The sequence below is a fragment of the Acanthisitta chloris genome, unplaced genomic scaffold, assembly GCF_000695815.1.
Source record: "Acanthisitta chloris isolate BGI_N310 unplaced genomic scaffold, ASM69581v1 scaffold15885, whole genome shotgun sequence".
Taxonomy (NCBI): Eukaryota; Metazoa; Chordata; class Aves; order Passeriformes; family Acanthisittidae; genus Acanthisitta; species Acanthisitta chloris.
Window position 1 is genome coordinate 4,413 of NW_008674445.1, and position 17,286 is coordinate 21,698.

Sequence of the window (17,286 nt, forward strand, 5' to 3'; positions counted from 1 at the left end):
TCCCATCTAACCCTCCTCTCTGTCAGTTTGAATCCATTCCCCCTTGTCCTGGCACTCCAGGCCCTTGCCCAGAGTAGCAGAGCAGACAGCTCTGGCTCACTTAGACCTAAGTCTGGGGATGCTCCTGCAGTAACAACCATTTTAATGCAGGATTGCGCTCATGGTGTTTGTGGCTTTGACATCTTTCAGCTATTTTCCTTTCAAACTGGGAACCAGCATTCCATGTTCCTGCAGCATTCCATGTTCCGGTTGACTGCTGGTGTGAAAGGAAGCTGCTCCTGGGGGCTGGTGGCAGTGCAATATTCCTACTGCCACTCCAGCACCAACCAAGGTGCTCCAGCATCAGAGATCAATAACTACCTCATGATGGAGTTCTCACCCAAGAAGTTCTAGTCATGTTCTGGGAAGAAATCCAAGCAACATTTAAAACATGTTTGCTTTGTCTTTCAAAAGTGCTGGAAAAAAGGTCAGAGCAAGAGAAGAAGGAAATCAGGAGGTGGAATCCTTCAGACCCATCTCACAGCAGCACTGGGCAGAGATCCATATGAATTGTGCTCCCATTCCTCTCAGCTTTCCAAACAGTTGTTGCAATAATTTTGCAGTTCAGTTGAGCTTCACATTTTTCAGCTCCAGCTGCAGTAAAATTCATGATGCTTCATCCCATTTCCCTCACCCAGTCCAAAAGGCATAAACACATCACAGAATCACAGAATATTCAGAGCTGGAAGGGACCCACAAGGATCATCAAGTCCAGCTCCTCTTCCTGCACAGACACCCCAATGATCCACCCAGTGCCTGAGAGCATTGGCCAAACACTTCTGGAGCTCTGTCAGCCTTGGGGCTGAGCGCCCCTGCAACTAGACATGAAAAATGGAAGCTAAAAAGGATGTGAAGGCTTTGTGTGGCACACAAGGATGTACCACAAAGGTCAGGCCCAAGGAAAAACACAAACAGCGGCAGAACTGCCTGGAACTACACAGCTAAGTCATCCTCCAGCCATCAATTGGTTTGAAATTAAAGATTTAAAGTGAACATGGAATTTTTTAAGCCACAAACAGCCTTTGCTAAGTATTGTGGTTGCAGCAGAACAGAAGATACTTCCAGTGGTTTCACCTTGAATTTCCCTGGCTGCTACTCAATATAGCTGAGAGCATTTACCTGTGAGCCAACCCTCAGGTCCTGCAGGCCAGGACCTTTCAGTGGGACCTGTGAAGACTCTGTTGATGAAGGACTTCAGGGACCAAAAACAACTTTCCAAGATGAACAGTGTCATAGCTGGACATGGATCAGAGGGTCAGAAAGTCACAGAATGTATTGGGTTGGAAGGACCTTAAAGCTCATCTGTTCCACCCCCTGCTATGGGCCGGGACACCTCCCACCAGCCCAGGTTGCTCCAAGACCCATCCAACCTGGCCTGGAACAGATCCAGGGATGGAGCAGCCATAGCTTCTCCGGGCAACCTGTGCCAGTGTCTCTCCACCCTCCCAGGGAACAATTCCTTCCCAGTATCAAATCTGGGGCTGTGGGGAAAGCAACAAACCACTGTGTGATTTTCTATTTCACATGTAAGGATGAGTTTATCACATTAAAAACCAGATCTATATGAAATGTTTGCATTTAAAGGCTTTCATGTTCTCTTTTCCCCTACCTGGTTGCTTGAAGCAAACTGAACTGTACATAAACAGAAGAGAAAGACTCACAGTAACTTTGAAATCACAGGGCAATATGCAGTTTTATATAGCAAAGGAATTTAACCCTCTTTACTGCTCATCTGATTCACAACCAATGAATCTGTCTTTTCTGTTTGCCTGTTGTGCAGGCTGAGTCAGGGGCAGAGGGGCAGAGCTGCTAAGGTGCTGAGCAGGAACTCTTCCCCTTCCTCTCAAGTGATGAGGTGTGTCCTGGCAAACTGCAGTTTCCATTCCAAGCTACATGATGCTTCCTTAGGTGAGGAAAAGAGAACAACCCAAGGAATTGTAGCTTTGGCAGAGAATAGATAAACTTCAGGGTGACAGGGAAGAAAAAGGCAAATGATGTTCTCATTTACAGAGCAATTCCTTGAGCCACAGGAGAGTTTCAGTGAGCTGAGCCACAACAATTTGAGCTGAGTCACCAAAAACTGAGTTTAATTGAGTCAGATTCCTGGGAAAGGAACTTCAGCTTATCCACTATGTTCTTAGCCTCTGTTATTTGGGAGGTTTAAGGCTATGAGTGCTCAGTTCATTGAAACTGAAAGGGAAAACCACTGAGCAGGAGCTGAAAATGAATTCCCTTGAAGACTGTACCAAGACAAACATTAGTTCTTAAATATATGTATATATACTTAAGCATGTTTTATGGGGGACAAGGAAGGGTTTTCCCTCCGTTTATTTAAATTATCCTTGGACTATAAATTTTTGGACTCTGCTCTTCGTATGCAACTGGAGGGTGAAGAGAACCATTGGATTCATGACCCAGAGGTGGCTCAGCCTAACAAAGCTTTGCCATGTTGCTGTGGTTAAAGTTTAACTGGAGACTGGGCAGGAAGTGAGGAATGTTTCTTGTTCCTGACTGCTTTAGACAGGCCGAGAAACTTCCCTTCACTCCTCAGAGCTGAAACCAAATACTCACTGATTTCTGCGATGTTAATTGCATAGGTACATACGTTAATTATGTATGTGAAGGATATAGATGCATTAGGAATAAAAATTATATGTTCTTCAAAATTTATAGCTACACATAAATAAAAATTATATAAAAATTGTATTATACTTAGATAATATATAGTTAAAATATTTTTTATTAGAGACCATAGAATCATAGTATCAAACAGGTTGGAAGAGACCTCCAAGATCATCAAGTCCAACCCTACTGTGGTGACTAGACCATGGCACTAAGTGCCACATCCAGTCTCAGCTTGAAAACCTCCAGGGATGGTGAATCCACCACCTCCCTGGGCAGCACATTCCAATGCCTGAGCACTCTCTCCATAAAAAATATCTTCCTAATATCCAACCTAACCCTCCCCTGGCAGAGCTTGAGTCTGTGCCCTCTGAAACTAGTGAAGCTTCAGGTCCAGAGCTCAACAGGTTTATTTAGCAGCACTGGTAAAGCAACTTGTTCCCTAAAGGTTAATTAAAAAGCTCTGGCTCAGTACAGTGTGGAATAATGACATTATAATTAAGAGTAATAAAAGCCAAATGAATCTCTGTTACTTTACCCTGACAATAGATTATTCCTTTCCATTTCAGGTTTCAGATTGGGACCCTGAATGGTGCTGAGTTTACCTCAATTTGCCTCCAATCTTTGTACAGAGCAATGCAGGTTCTGTTGGATATCATGTTCTTCCTGCCTTTTGTCTTCTTTAGGTCAATTTGGGACTGAAGAAATGAATATATTCTCCTGCTTTATAGTCCAGAACAGGTCTTTTTCAGGATTATTCCCTTCAGAATTCCAGTACTGCACTGAAATGAAACTGTATTCAAAGGTAGTTGTTTCCTCCCTAACAAAAACAAGAAGGTAAAAAAGAAATAAGAGTTATAGGGTAAAAATATGTGAAATTTAATCAAGAATTGTAGGCCTTCATTAGAAAATAATCTGTTGAGGGTGTGTAGAACCTCCTCATCCCACCAAAACCCAAGACCAACCCATTGTTTTCATGCACTGAAAGAATTTCAGAGGTCTCACAAAAGACAGTTGATTAGCAATTAAGCAAGTTGGGGATTTGAATGGAAAAGGAACATTTTATTCCTCTTTACCATAACACATTAGATACAAATTAGATATTGATTTAGCACAAAATCTTTCCAGCCTGGTTATTAGGATTTTAAAAGGAAAACAAGAAGCTCCAAGCTCTCCCAGAAGGGAGAAGGATCACACTGGCACCTGGAGATCTCCAGAGCCATAGCCTGGAAGTTGATAGTTTGGCAAGGACCATAAATCATCTGCCACGATCCCTCCCAGCCTGGATTTGTTGTAACTATGGCAACACCTTTTCCCCAGACCAAAGTTCAATTGTTTTACATTTTTATTACCACTGCTGCTTGCTTAAAGTTTACCAAGGGAACTTCTGCTGGCACAGAGAGCACAGCCCAGAGAGGAGGAGGAAAGAACCTCACGGTCAGCTGGACTGAAGAGAAGAAAATCCTCTGAATTGGTGGAAAAATCTCAGACAAGATGCCATCCAGAAAGAAAAGCACCATGTTTTCATCTGCATTTTCCACCTCTGTCTCCTCCTTCGTGCTGATTTGTGTGGGGCTGGCAACCCAGGACTGGGTGACCAGTGAGCTTCTCTACAAGAGCACCAACTCCAGCGTCACCATCACCCTCAACTATGGACTTTTCAGAGGTACCTGTGAACAGTTCTATCTTGCAGGACTTCAGGGGCCAAAATCAAATTTCCAAGGTGAGTGGTGTTATACCTGGATATGGTTCAGAGGGTCAGAGAGTCACAGAATGGGTTGGGTTGGAGGGGACCTTAAAGATCATCCAGTTTCACCCCCTGCCCAGGGCAGGGACACCTCCCACCAGTCCAGGGTGCTCCAAGCCCCATCCAACCTGGCCTGGAACACTCCCAGGGATGGAGCAGGCAAAGCTGCTCTCAGCAACCCGGGCACCTCACAGGGAAGAATTCCTTCCTATTATCTAATCTATACCTCAGGTCTTCATGCTCATACTGATGACACATGTAGAAACTCAGCTCGGTCATGTATTCATCTATAACTATATTACTTTAAGTGAGAACAAGAATAACTACAAACTAGTCTGGGGATTGAAGCGGGATAAAACAAGACCCCCCAAAAGCACAGAAATGCTGCAACATTCCTGCCAATAACAATTTATTCTAACTACCTGTGATTTTGGCCTACACCTTGGAACATGGGAAAAATACAAAATAGGAATTATGTAAAACTGACTTTCATTTTCAGCAGCTTTTGGTGAGGAAGAGAAAAGCAACAGCATTTTATTAAAGGATTAGAAACCTAAATACAAATACTGGAAAGTGAAATATTTCTTTTTTTTAGCTATTTATTATAATTTATAAGTTGATCAGAGGACTGGAGCATCTTCCCTATGAGGACAGGCTGAGGGAGTTGGGGCTGTTCAGCCTGGAGAAGAAAAGGTTGTGTGGAGACCTCAGAGCAACCTGCAGGAGCTGAAGGGACTCCAGGGAAGCTGCAGAGGGACTCTGTGTTAGGAACTGCAGGGACAGGGCAAGGAGGAATGGGGAGAAATTGAAAGAGGGAAACTGAGATTAGATCTTAGGCAGAAGTTTTTGCTGTGAGGGTGGTGAGACACTGTCCCAGGTTGCCCAGGGAGGCTGTGGCTGCCCCAACCCTGGCAGTGTTCACAGCCAGGTTGGCTAAAGCCTTGAGCAACCTGCTCTGGTGGGAGGTGTCCCTGCCCAGGGCAGGGGTTGAGGCTGGATCATCTCTAAGCTCCATTCCAATCCCTTAACATCCTGTGATTCTATTATTTGATTTTAAACATTTTGCTACTCACTACCAAATGAGCATCATTTCTGTAGAAAAAAAGGTTTTAAAGCTCCTGAAAGAAAAAGAACAAAACATGTAAAACAATACCTAAAGGTACCTACGCCTGAAAGTTCTCGCAAGGATCAAGGGTTCACACTCCATTTATCTATCTTGCTGCCTCACCAAGTTCAAAGCAAATAATACTGATGGACACATGTCAAAGGGAAAAAAAACAGTCAAGAGAATCCTAACAAAAATTAGAGTAGATCAAAAATTTTGAAACATCAGGTGGAGATTTAGACCAGATATTAGGAAGAAACTGTTCCCTGTGAGGTGCTGAGACACTGGCACAGGTTGCCCAGAGAAGCTGTGGCTGCTCCATCCCTGGGAGTGTTCCAGGCCAGGTTGGATGGGGCTTGGAGCAACCTGGGCTGGTGGGAGGTGTCCCTGCCCAGGGCAGGGGGTGAAACAAGTTGATATTTAAGGTCTCTTCCAACCCAAACCTTTCTGGGATTTTAAGATACTTGCTGGATCTGTGTCTTTGTTGGTAGGTTGTTGGAAGATGTCCCATCACAAAGAAGCCACCAAAGTAGGGCACACCACACCTAGGCCTCCAGTTGCTTCCCTGCTCCCACTTCTTTCCCAGGTTAATTTATTAGAGAAATTTTACCTGCACAGACAGACACCCAAATTCCCACGGTGGCAAAGCTGTTGCACAAGTCATTTCACATGAGAACATTTATGTTGCCATGCAAACCTGAACTCAGCATCATCCCTAGCAAAACATGGAAGCATTGAGATTGTTGGATAACAAACACAAAATCACCAGTCATCCAAGCTGCTTTACTTACAACCATATCATAATAATCCAAGTCATTTTTAGAGGAGTAAAGATGCATTGATAAACTGGTTGGTATATGGTTCTAACCCCCCATGGCAGTTGGCTCAAGCCCCAAACCTTGTGCCATGTGGGTCCTGCTTTTAATTGGGCTCCGTGTGAAACCTGGAGCTCTCCCACAGAGAGCTGATTGCAGGGCTGGCAGGGGGTCAGGGCATGTGCCTTGCCTTGGCTGCACAGCAGCTCACACTACACACTCCAGGGTCTGGGTGTTACCATCAGATCGATTTTAATTAGCATCACTGACAAACACTCAGAGAACACTTGGAGCAGTTTCAGCTCTCTGTATTCAATCTTGGTGCTGGTGGGTTTTCCCCCATCAGATTTAGGGCTTTGTGCTTATTGATCAGCTGGTGAGATAACATTGACAAAATGTTGTCTCAAGTCTCACATATCAGTTATTTAGGGAGGAACAAAACAAGTGAACTTAGAGTTGTGAGCTGCTTTCCACAACTGCTGAAGCAAAGTGATGCTTTATGAATAGCCTAAATCTGGGTTTGCCCAAGTCCCTCCCTAGTTCAGCTGTGCATATTTCCAAGATGAGGTGAACAGATTGCCCAGAGAAGCTGTGGCTGCTCCACCCCTGGGAGTGTTCCAGGCCAGGTTGGATGGGGCTTGGAGCATCCTGGGCTAGTGGAAGGTGTCCCTGCCCAGGGCAGGGGACTGGAATTAGGTGGCCTTTAAGGTCCTTCCAATCCATTCTATTCTGTGATTTATTCCGTATATACTTGAAATAGGCAAAATATGTCACAGAATTCCATACCTCCCATTTTTAAATCCATATAGTCAGGTCCCTCTAATGCAGTAAGTATCATTCCTTTGCTGATACCTTTACATAAATGGATTTCCAGTGCTATTAGGAACAAAGTGCTGTGCTCTCTCCACTCTTAACATTTCAGACAAAAATAAGAAGAGTTTTAAGCATCCTTTTAAATCACAGTGTGATTTATCCCTCAGTAACTGTGCCCTGGCTGGGGAGCTCTGCTGTGCACTCTATATGTGCTTCAAACATGGCATTGTCAGATTTGGGTATGAATAAAAGAGGATGGAAATCGGGAAAGAGGAAGTCAAAGGCAACAGCTTTGGGATTTACATTGCTTCTCTCTGTGACCAGTGGCAGGACCCAAGGGAATGGCCTGAAATTGTGTTGGGGAGGTTTAGTCTGAAGATTAGGGAAAGGTTCTTCTCCCAGAGGGTGGCTGGGCACTGGGACAGCTCCCCAGGACAGTGGTGATAGAATCAAAGAGTCATCAAGGTTGGAGGAGATCTCTAAGATCATTGAGTCAAACCATTAACCTGTCACTGCTGTAACCCCTAAACCAAATCCTCCAGCACCAGACCCATATACCTCTTAAACACCTCCAGGGATAGTGACTCCACCACCTCCCTGGACAATATTCCAGTGCCTGAACACCCTAACAGGGAAAACATTTCTCCCAACGTCTAATGTTGGCCCCAAGGCTGACAGAGCTCCAGGAGTGTTTGGCCAGTGCTCTCAGGCACAGGGGGCATTGTTGGGGTGTCTGTGTAGGGCAGAGGTTGGACTGGTGATCCTTGTGGGTCCCTTCCAGCTCAGGAAGGTCTATGATTACTTGCTAGCAATAGCCCAGGTTGCCTTTCATGAATGGCCATTCAACAGCCTTTATAAAGGTAATAACTTATTCTTCTAGAAACCACAACATTAAAAACAATTTCCAAGTGCAAAGATGAAAGCCCAAGAAAGGAACATGTTTGTGCAAGTGCACTGAGCATGAACTGCCCAGTCAGACTGTCATGAACAACCTTAATAGGGCAATAAATCAATGCAGCCACTTCCCAGGCTCTGGAGATCAATGGTGAGGCAGAATGGAAAAGTTATTTAATAACCAAAGTCCTTAGAGTCTTCATTAGCTGTTTCAGTGATTTGTCTTCAAAAGGAACCACCTATGAATATAATAGTCTGGGAGAGAGTTTGTTTACAGCTTTGCTTGTGTCCAAGTCAAACACACAGAAGTTGAGCAAGGCACAGGAAGAGGCACACCCAGAGAAGCCTGGAATGTCAGGGTTTATCCAGCTATTGGCAGGCCGCAAGGCCAACAACACAAGAGGAAAATTACTCTAAGCAGAGAGGAATAAATTCACGTTCTACCTTTGAACATACACTACAAATGCTTGAAAACTGCTGGAACTTCATGAAGGTTATCATCAGTTTCCTAATGTCCTATGGGGTCTCCTGAACACCAGGAAGCTCAGTTGAACTCTGCTTGGGATTTTTGTTCGTTTTTTTTTAAAATGAACAAGTCATTATGTATCATAAGTGATTGTAGAGCTCATAAAAGCTGACAGATTAGTGCTGTTTGGAAGGCTGACTCAGGTCACTAAAAGTTTGGGATGTTCCATCCAAACATACAGGAATTAAGCATGAAAAAATACAAGAAGATACAAGGAATTAAGGAGACATCTGTCCAGGGCAAACCCCTCTGCTTTCATTCCAGAATGAGGTTATTTTACATGGATTTTTCACACCTTCCTAGTCTGGTGGAAGGTGACCCTGGCCAGGGCAGAGAGTTGGGACTTGATGATCTCTAAGGTCCATCCATCCCCTTAACATACTATGAAACACACTATGGATGCGGCTGTGATCCAGCTGCAGGTTCCTATCAATCCCACTCAAGTAGATCAGCTATTGTAGGTTCCCTCAGTGTGCACAGGCTGCTTTATTCAGGGGAGAAAAAAAACAACCTGCTGCCATGAAAAGAGTATTTTCTTTCAGCCCTTTAGCCTTGTGCTGTTCTGACAGCTGGAGCCTGACAGAATTCCACCCCCTAAACTGTGGATCACTGTCAGAGATAAACAAGATCAATTAGGGGCTGCACTAGGTGTAGCCAGTCAATCCTGGAGATGTTCTGAGATAAAATTAGCTGACGCTGCCAGAGGGAAATTACACAAGCCTGGCTGAGTTGGCTCCAGACGTACTTCTTGCTCAAGAAATAGATCATACTCAATGTCCTGGCTGTACCTACAGGCTGTGGAAGGAGAGGCTGGAATGTAGTGCCAGAAAAAGGACCTGGGAGCCCTTGTTAATGGCAAGTGGAATATGAGCCAACAGTGAGCCCTGGCAGCAGGTGGGACATCGTGTCCTGGGGGACATCAGGCATGGCCAGAGGGAGGGGATTGTCCTGCTCTGCTCTGTGCTGGAGCAGCCTCACCTGGAATATTGTGAGCAGTTTGGGGCATCACAATGTAGGGAAGGTGTAAAGTTATTAGAGTGTCCAAAGGAGGGACATGAAGATGGTGAAGGGCCTTGAGGGACCCTATGAGGAGTGGCTGAGGGAACTTGGTCTGTTCAGCTGGAGGAGACTGAGGAGAGACCTCATCACTGGATACAACTTCCTCACAGGGCAGTGCAGGGGCAGCTCTGAGCTCTGCTCTCTGGGACCAGTGACAGGACCTGAGGGAATGTCTGATGTTGTGTCAGGGGAGGGTTAGGTTGGGTATCAGGACAAGATTCTGCCCCCCAGAGGTGTTTGGGCACTGAACAGCTCCCCAGGGCAGTGGGCACAGCCCCAAGGCTGACAGAGCTCCAGGAGTGTTTGGCCAATGCTCTCAGGCACAGGGTACATTGTTGGGGTGTCTGTGCAGGGACAGGAATTGGAATTGATGAACCTCGTGGGTCCCTTTCAACTCTGATTACTCTGTGATCCTGTGATGCTGCTGCAGCCTGAGTGCACTGTGCTCACTTCCATTTCATTGAGTCATATCCCCTGGATGTTCATCTTCCCTATTCTTCTAGGGAAATTGCTTAAATTTGCAGCTGATTTCCATAACATCCTTTTACCTGCTATTGCCTCAAACAGAAATTAACTCCTACCTGCAGTACTGTAGAAAATGAGAGAGATGTTCTCCTTTTCATTTCTTTCCAATAGCTCTTCTTTTCATTCTGTTTATTTCTCTCTATGGGTTTGGATTTTTTTTACTGGGGCTTTTTTTCCTCCTATGATTTCTCCCATTTCTGCACTACCTGAATACTTGGCAGTAATGGCTTTGTGTGAAAAGCAGCATAGAAAGGGAATTTTCCTACAGATGGTTGTCTGTCACAACACCCATTTGAACAGAGCTCAAAAACATTGTCATCATATTTGTTACAGCATCACACAGCCACAGGCACATTATAGTTTCCTTTTCAACCTTTGAATTGAAAGGAGGAAAATAACATACCTCAACACAGCTATACTGCAATTACACTCTGAGGGTGTTGCAGTCATGGTTGTGATCTTACTAGCAGCTAACTATGGAATAAGTGGAAGGATTTAGGCAAAGGCAATAAAACTGATGACAGTCCTGGAGGGATTGACCATGTGCCATGTACATGTGGTCAGACACTCCTACATCTCCAGCAGCTACAGTGGGCAATGACCTGTGTGTATCAACTAATAAAATAAAATTTCTCTCTGGTTACATCCTTTGTACAGAATTATTAAGGAAGAGAAGTTTCCTGCCCAGCCACTGCCCAGGAGGTTTGTGTGCCTGCAGGATTAGCAGATGTGCACTAATTTCAGCCTTATGCACCTTCAGCCCATGTTAGATTTGGGTTCATGTCCAAACCTATTGTTCTTTCTACATCCCAATCTCTGCAGATCTGGTTATTTGCTTTTACTTACAGCCATGGCAGTAAGCTATAAGGTTGTCCAAGCCCACCAGAGTGGGCAGGGAAGGCTGATTATCATAGAATTAGTAGGGTTGGAAAAGACCTCTAAGAACACTGAGTCCAACCATAACCTAGTACCACCATGTTCACACCAAACCATTGTCCCCAAGTGCCACATTTTAACACTTCCAGGAATGGTGACTCCTCCACCACCCTGGGCACCCTGTTCCAAAGCTCGTCCACCCTTTCAGTGAAGAAATTGTCCCTAACATCCAATCTAAAGCTCTCCTGGCACAACGTGAGGCTATTTCCTCCTGTCCCTCGTCCATGCTGAACCTCTGTGTTTCAGTTGCAGATGCTCTGAGCAGCAACGCGACAAAGAGCATCAACATTGCCATCATTGTGATTCTGGTTCTCTGTTTGCTGAGTTCCCTTCTCAGCTCTGGATTTACCTGTGCTAATGCTGTCAGCAATCCATACCAGACCTTTTTGGGCCCTTTTGGAGTCTACACCTGGAATTCCTTATGTGGTGAGTAGCATATTCCATGCTGACCACTTTCTGCCCAGCATATGGATGAGGGTTGTAGTCTCCTCAATTCCAAGATTAAGAAAGAAAAGAAAATACTTCTAAGAGTATTTTGGTCAGTGGTTTTGGGTTTTAACCGTGTCTGTTGGGGTACCTGAAAACTATCTTTTAAGTACAAGTAAAATAGTATTATATAATAGCAAAATAATATGTATATGATATATAAATGGGGAGGAAGCAGTTAGGAGTTGTGACTCATTATGTCACTTATTTTTCTCTAAATATAAAATGAATCATTTTCACAGATCAAACTAAGTTTTCGCATTCCCTTAGCAGAAGAAATGGAAAAGATGCTGAATGAGAGCTGTGAACCCTATCAAACACCTCCCTGGAGGTGTAACCCTATGTTCACCTGGTTGGCTTGAGCTTAGCTGCTCCCAACACACCTTCCTCCCCTCCTCATGATACTCTGGCAATGACTTCAGCTCTCAGTCTCAATTTGTCTCAAGAGGATTATGTGCTCCTCTAATAATAGGTTTGCACTTGAATAATTTCCTTCTAAGACATCTAATTACAGAGTACTTCAGCATGAGTATTTTGTCCTTCAAAAGCTCTTCAGGTCTGAAGATGGGAGAGAGACATGTCCACAGCAGCATTGTCCTATCCTGGGGCCAAAACCAGACCTTGGTGGAAGAAGAATAGTGTAGATAAAGCAAGTCTTACTCATAGCAAGTGCTATGGGGGTGTGAAACATTCCTGTTTGATCACAGCATCTAAAGATGCTGAAACAGCTGTGAAACACAGTAAGGAATGTCAACAAAAGCCCAAGTTAGACAATGATTCAACTTTTGGGACAAGCAGATCATTGTCTCAGCAATGAGAAGGTTGGTTGTGTCCTGAGCTGAAATGAAAGGCCCATGGGCTTGCCAAAATAAATATGAGTGAGAAAATAAACTCTCATGTTGGCTGAGGGTTGCAGTTACTTTTTACAGCCCTGTTAAGTGCTGTGACCTGGAAGTCTATTTTACTATGGGTGTATGAAGAATCACATGTCATTTGGTGTGTGTGAGGTTCTCTTGAAGGTTCCTAATTCTCCTACCAGGTGGCCTGAAAGTCCAGTGTCCTCCTGAACCTGTTTCAGCATGAACTTGTGGAGGATGGAATACCTGGAGGGAAAGAATAGAACTATTTCCCCCAGTGTTCAGAGATTATATAGATCCCTTAGCACTATGAAAATAGGGATGTAAAAACATCATTTAGTTAAAGATCAAAGTATCCAAACTCCACATATATTTGGAGGTCTATAAGAAATACAGAGCTAATTAGACATCAGATTTTGGCTTATCAGAGTCATTAAATAACTCAAGTTGTAAAGGCCATGAGGTCTCCAAGTCTAAGCTGGGCCAACCCTGAACACAGAGCAGGTTGCTCAAGGTTTTATCCAGCTGTGAAATCACACCCCATGGATTTGGGGGTCATATCACATAGGCATTCCTCAAATCTCCCAGAAGCTCAATATATTACAGTCATCAGCACTAAATTTGGTGCAAAAAGTTAAATTGAATGGCCTCATCTAAGAATAATTAGTGAGAACCCATTTCTTTTCAAAGATATAGTTACCAAAATTAAAACATCTGGAAGATACTATTAGGTGGGATAAAGAGTCTTTAAATATCCTTATAGTTTACTAATGGAAAATATAAAAGTGATTAGAAAATTTGGACTAGGACAAAGATTAAATTAGACTAGAAGTAGTTACATAAATCGTACTAGAGATTCACCTAATATTTATATTCTCTAGGAATCCTCACGCTCCTAGCCATGATACTCTTTCCTGTGAACATAGAAAGAAACAGGCTGGCTGAAGAATTGGCCCCCCGTGGATGTTCTACCTCTCTGCAGACACCGCTCAAATCTCAGCACAGTTATGGCTATTCATACTGGATCCTGCTGCCCATCATCCTCCTGAGCATTGCTTCTATCATCATCATCTATTTCTATGACCATGCAAGATATTCCAGGAAGAAAGAACAGGAAAGACCCATTGAAAATGCACCAAAAGATGTCATTCTATTTTAAGGACACCATGGAAAAGAAGGTGCAAAGGAAAATGACTATTTAATATGGACAACCCATTTCCTTTCAAGCTGAACTGTGTGTATAGTTTAATTAACAAAGTGTTTTGAAGACACTATGGTCTATTTGGATTTTGGCTACCTTCTGCCTCACTCTTTGGGTCTGAATTGGAAGAGCAGAGACATTGCTGTGGTTGTGATTTGGGATCTCAAGGGGCAGAACCAGTGCAGACATCAGGATCCCTGGTGGTGATCAGAAATGGTCACTAACGTGTTGGTGCCTCATTTTGTCCTTTATTCCTTAGGGATCTTCTCCTGCAGGTCCCTACAGCACTGCCCAGGTGACTACAGGCGGGTTCATGGGCTCATGTGGATCAAAGTCTACAGAAGAGAGTGGTGGAGTCACCATCCCTGGAGGAACTGAAAAGCTGTGTAGATGTGGCACTTGGGGACATGGTTAGTGGTGGACTTGGCACTGCTGGGGAACGGTTGGACTCTATCTTAGAGGGCTTTTTCAACCTAACCAACTTTGCAGGACAGGAGTCCAGTATCTGCAGGCTATTACTGTGTAGAAACACTAGGAACAAACTGCTTCTAGCTATTTATAGTCCTTTGATTACTGTCAAGAGCAAAGGGCAAAGCCACACCTTGGGCAGGTGTACCTGTCTGCTCTCCCACATGTTTGCACAGACTGTCACCTCTCCCTGCCACAAAAGGCAACCACCAGGCTCTAGTTGTGATTATTTATGGCCAGTATCATCCCTTTGCCCAGTCTGATTGGTATTTAATATGCACACAAAGACACACAACAGTAGAAGTGCAGAGAAGTGAGGAAGTCCCTTCCTGTTCCCCTAGAGGAGAGTGAGCAGATGAACGTGACCTTGGGACAGATGTCATTGTGCAAAATCATGTTCAGAGCACATGTCCCAGGAGAAATTCACTGTGCAAAGCAGTAGTCAGCACCTTCTGCTCCTTTGCTCTTCACCTCTGTGGCCAGAAGAGCTGTTATTTTCCTTTAAGAAGGAAAAAAAGCCTCATTTTCCTTTACAATCTGATTATCACAGTCATGCTCCATGTGTGACCCTGTGATGCAAGAGGTGCTTCTGGGAGATCAAAAAGCACTTGGAAGAGAGCATGAGAAGATATAAGAGGTGACTTCTCACTATTTATGACCAAAAATAAAGCTCCAAGCTGAAACACTCAATACTTAATGCAGCTGTGCAACCCAAGCAGAAGGATTTTCCAGCCTGCTCATACCTATGAAAGAGTGACAAAGGCAGAGCAGGGGGGACAATAGGGGTTTTAAGGCTTGGGGGGTGACACACATGAAGAAAATGAGGGTTGTTATCTGCTCTGCAGTGCTGACAAGAACCATGCCTAGAACTGCCTGTGAGGGCTGTAAACACTGCAGTGAACCCGTCGGGTGCTGAGCCCCCGCGAGCTACAGTGGCCCAGAGCCAAAGCTTTGCCAGTTTTGCTTTGGCTGCAAAATTCTCACACAGTCTCAGCAGACATCTGTCACTGTTGGCCCCAGCCAGCATCCATCACACAATGCAGCTCCACTCCTGTCAGGCCCTCGCTCAAGGAGAAATGAAGTTGCTGTGATAGAATAATACTGGAGGAGGAAGAGCTCCTGCTTGGAAAAGCAGTGGCTTCCCCTTGCCTGGGAGTTTATGCTTGTACTGAGGCACTGATTTCCATGCAAGAGCTGGAAAATTAAATAAATCCTGCTTTTGGCTGCCTGTTTGAACCATGTGGCTCTTAAAATTCAGTCTGGAGGGCTCTTATATTCACTTGCTGACACACAGGGCTGGGAGGTGGCACTGGAACATGAACTCACCTGCCTTGATATAAACCACAGGTCATTACAGCACTAAAAAATCAGGTCTCAAGCTCCAAACGATGCTCTCAGCCCTGTGCTGCATCCTTTCTGCTTCATGCCACGGTGTCAGCGTGGCAGATGTTGCTGATGGAGATGGAGCAGGGGGTGATGAGGCTGAGGAAGGCAACAGCTTCCCTCAGTGCCCCAAGGAGCAGCCACACATCCCTGCACAGATAAACTCACCCAACCTCGGCTGAGGGAAGCATGGGAAGAGAAACTGGAGTAGCACATGGGGCAGGGGAAGGAGGAGAAGTGAATGCGGAGTGAACGGACACCAACTTTTCACCCTCTGCTTGCCTAAAATGCCCTGACAGCTCTGTGAAGTGGTAGCAGAGCACTGTGTGCCCTTGGGGGTGTTATCCTTTATAGGTCACCCACAGATGCTGTGGCTGCTCCATCCCTGGGAGTGTTCCAGGCCAGGTTGGATAGGCCTTGGAGCAACCTGTGACTCTGCCCATGGCAGGGGTGGAATGAGATGGGTTTTAAGGTCCTTCCAAACCACTTTAGGACTGACTGTGATTCTCAGGAGGAACCTGAGCCAAGGCACCACGGGGTTCCTAGGAATGACAGTTCACCACTGAGGTATCCCAAGGTCCCAGACACAACACATAGTTACACGCTGTGGTTGTTAGTCCAACCCTAACACTTGTGAGGTGCTCTCAGACTTTTAACAGGGAATATTATACAGATAAATCCTTCCCTGTGAGGTGCTGAGGCACTGGCACAGGTTGCCCAGAGCAGCTGTGGCTGCTCCATCCCTGGGAGTGTTCCAGGCCAGGTTGGATGGGGCTTGGAGCAACCTGGGCTGGTGGGAGGTGTCCCTGCCCATGGCAGGGGGTGGAATGAGCTGAGCTTTAAGACCCTTTCCAACCCAATCCATTGTCATTCCATGAAGTATTTATCATTCTGGTTTCAGGCTCTCCTCCCTCTCCCCCACCATCTAAACCTCCCACAGGGCTGCAAGAGTGATACTTATTTTGAATTGTCTGATCCTGCTATAATAAAAATCATTACTGTGTTGGTGATCCTGCACTTGATTGAGACCATTGATTGTTAATTCTGGCACTTCTCCTGCTAGCAGAGAGTTTTAAATAGCAGGATCTGCATGACTCTTTAGCAGAATAGCTCCTGGGGGACAGCGATTGGTTTTATTGACTGAGTCTCTTTGCCTGTGGGTAACAGCAGGGCTGCACTGGCTCTTTTTGCTGTCGTTGTGAAGTTAACTAGCTTCTGCCCTGCTGTCAGAGTAGCTGTACCTACAACAGAACAGATTGCATTTGCCTGCTGAGAGCATTGCAATGTCTCTTATTAAAAGTTTTCAGCTGCTGCTAAACATTAAGGTGACTGATAATTTATCCTATCCTGGATGGCTCCTGGGCAGCCTGATCTCTTCTTGGGAGATGGGAATTCCAGAGCTCTCCTATATTGTAACTTAACTTGGAGAACATATTCCAAATCCAGGAAGTTACCTGCTAACTGACCTTTTTAATTCATTAACATAAGATTGAAGATCTTCTGTGGCTTCGAAGAAAAATTGCTGTTACTCAGCGTTTCTACTGTTGCTGGATCTGCTGTCACTTTTATCCAGTGTGCAACTTCTTAGAGTGAAGCATAAAGCTCAAATAGATCTTGTGTAAATAGAATCATAGAATCCCAGACTGGGTATTGAAGATCTTCTGTGGCTTCGAAGAAAAATTGCTGTTACTCAGCGTTTCTACTGTTGCTGGATCTGCTGTCACTTTTATCCAGTGTGCAACTTCTTAGAGTGAAGCATAAAGCTCAAATAGATCTTGTGTAAATAGAATCATAGAATCCCAGACTGGGT

At 44.7% G+C, this 17,286-nt stretch overlaps 1 protein-coding gene across 1 annotated transcript; it reads left to right on the plus strand.

Moving 5' to 3' along the window:
* The first annotated feature begins 4,155 nt into the window (after positions 1 to 4,155).
* CLRN3 (clarin 3) lies at positions 4,156 to 13,583 on the plus strand. The gene is made up of 3 exons (XM_009075357.1): positions 4,156 to 4,384; positions 11,328 to 11,507; positions 13,306 to 13,583. The coding sequence occupies exons 1-3, from the start codon at positions 4,156 to 4,158 to the stop codon at positions 13,581 to 13,583; spliced, it is 687 nt and encodes a 228-aa protein (XP_009073605.1).
* Positions 13,584 to 17,286: the final 3,703 nt, after the last annotated feature.

Bases quoted from the DNA above. Each gene is read 5' to 3' on its own strand.
- CLRN3 (XM_009075357.1), top strand. From the start codon at position 4,156: ATGCCATCCAGAAAGAAAAGCACCATGTTTTCATCTGCATTTTCCACC. The intron at 4,385-11,327 runs GTGAGTGGTGTT...TCTGTGTTTCAG, and splicing joins GCCAAAATCAAATTTCCAAG to TTGCAGATGCTCTGAGCAGC. The intron at 11,508-13,305 runs GTGAGTAGCATA...TATATTCTCTAG, and splicing joins CACCTGGAATTCCTTATGTG to GAATCCTCACGCTCCTAGCC.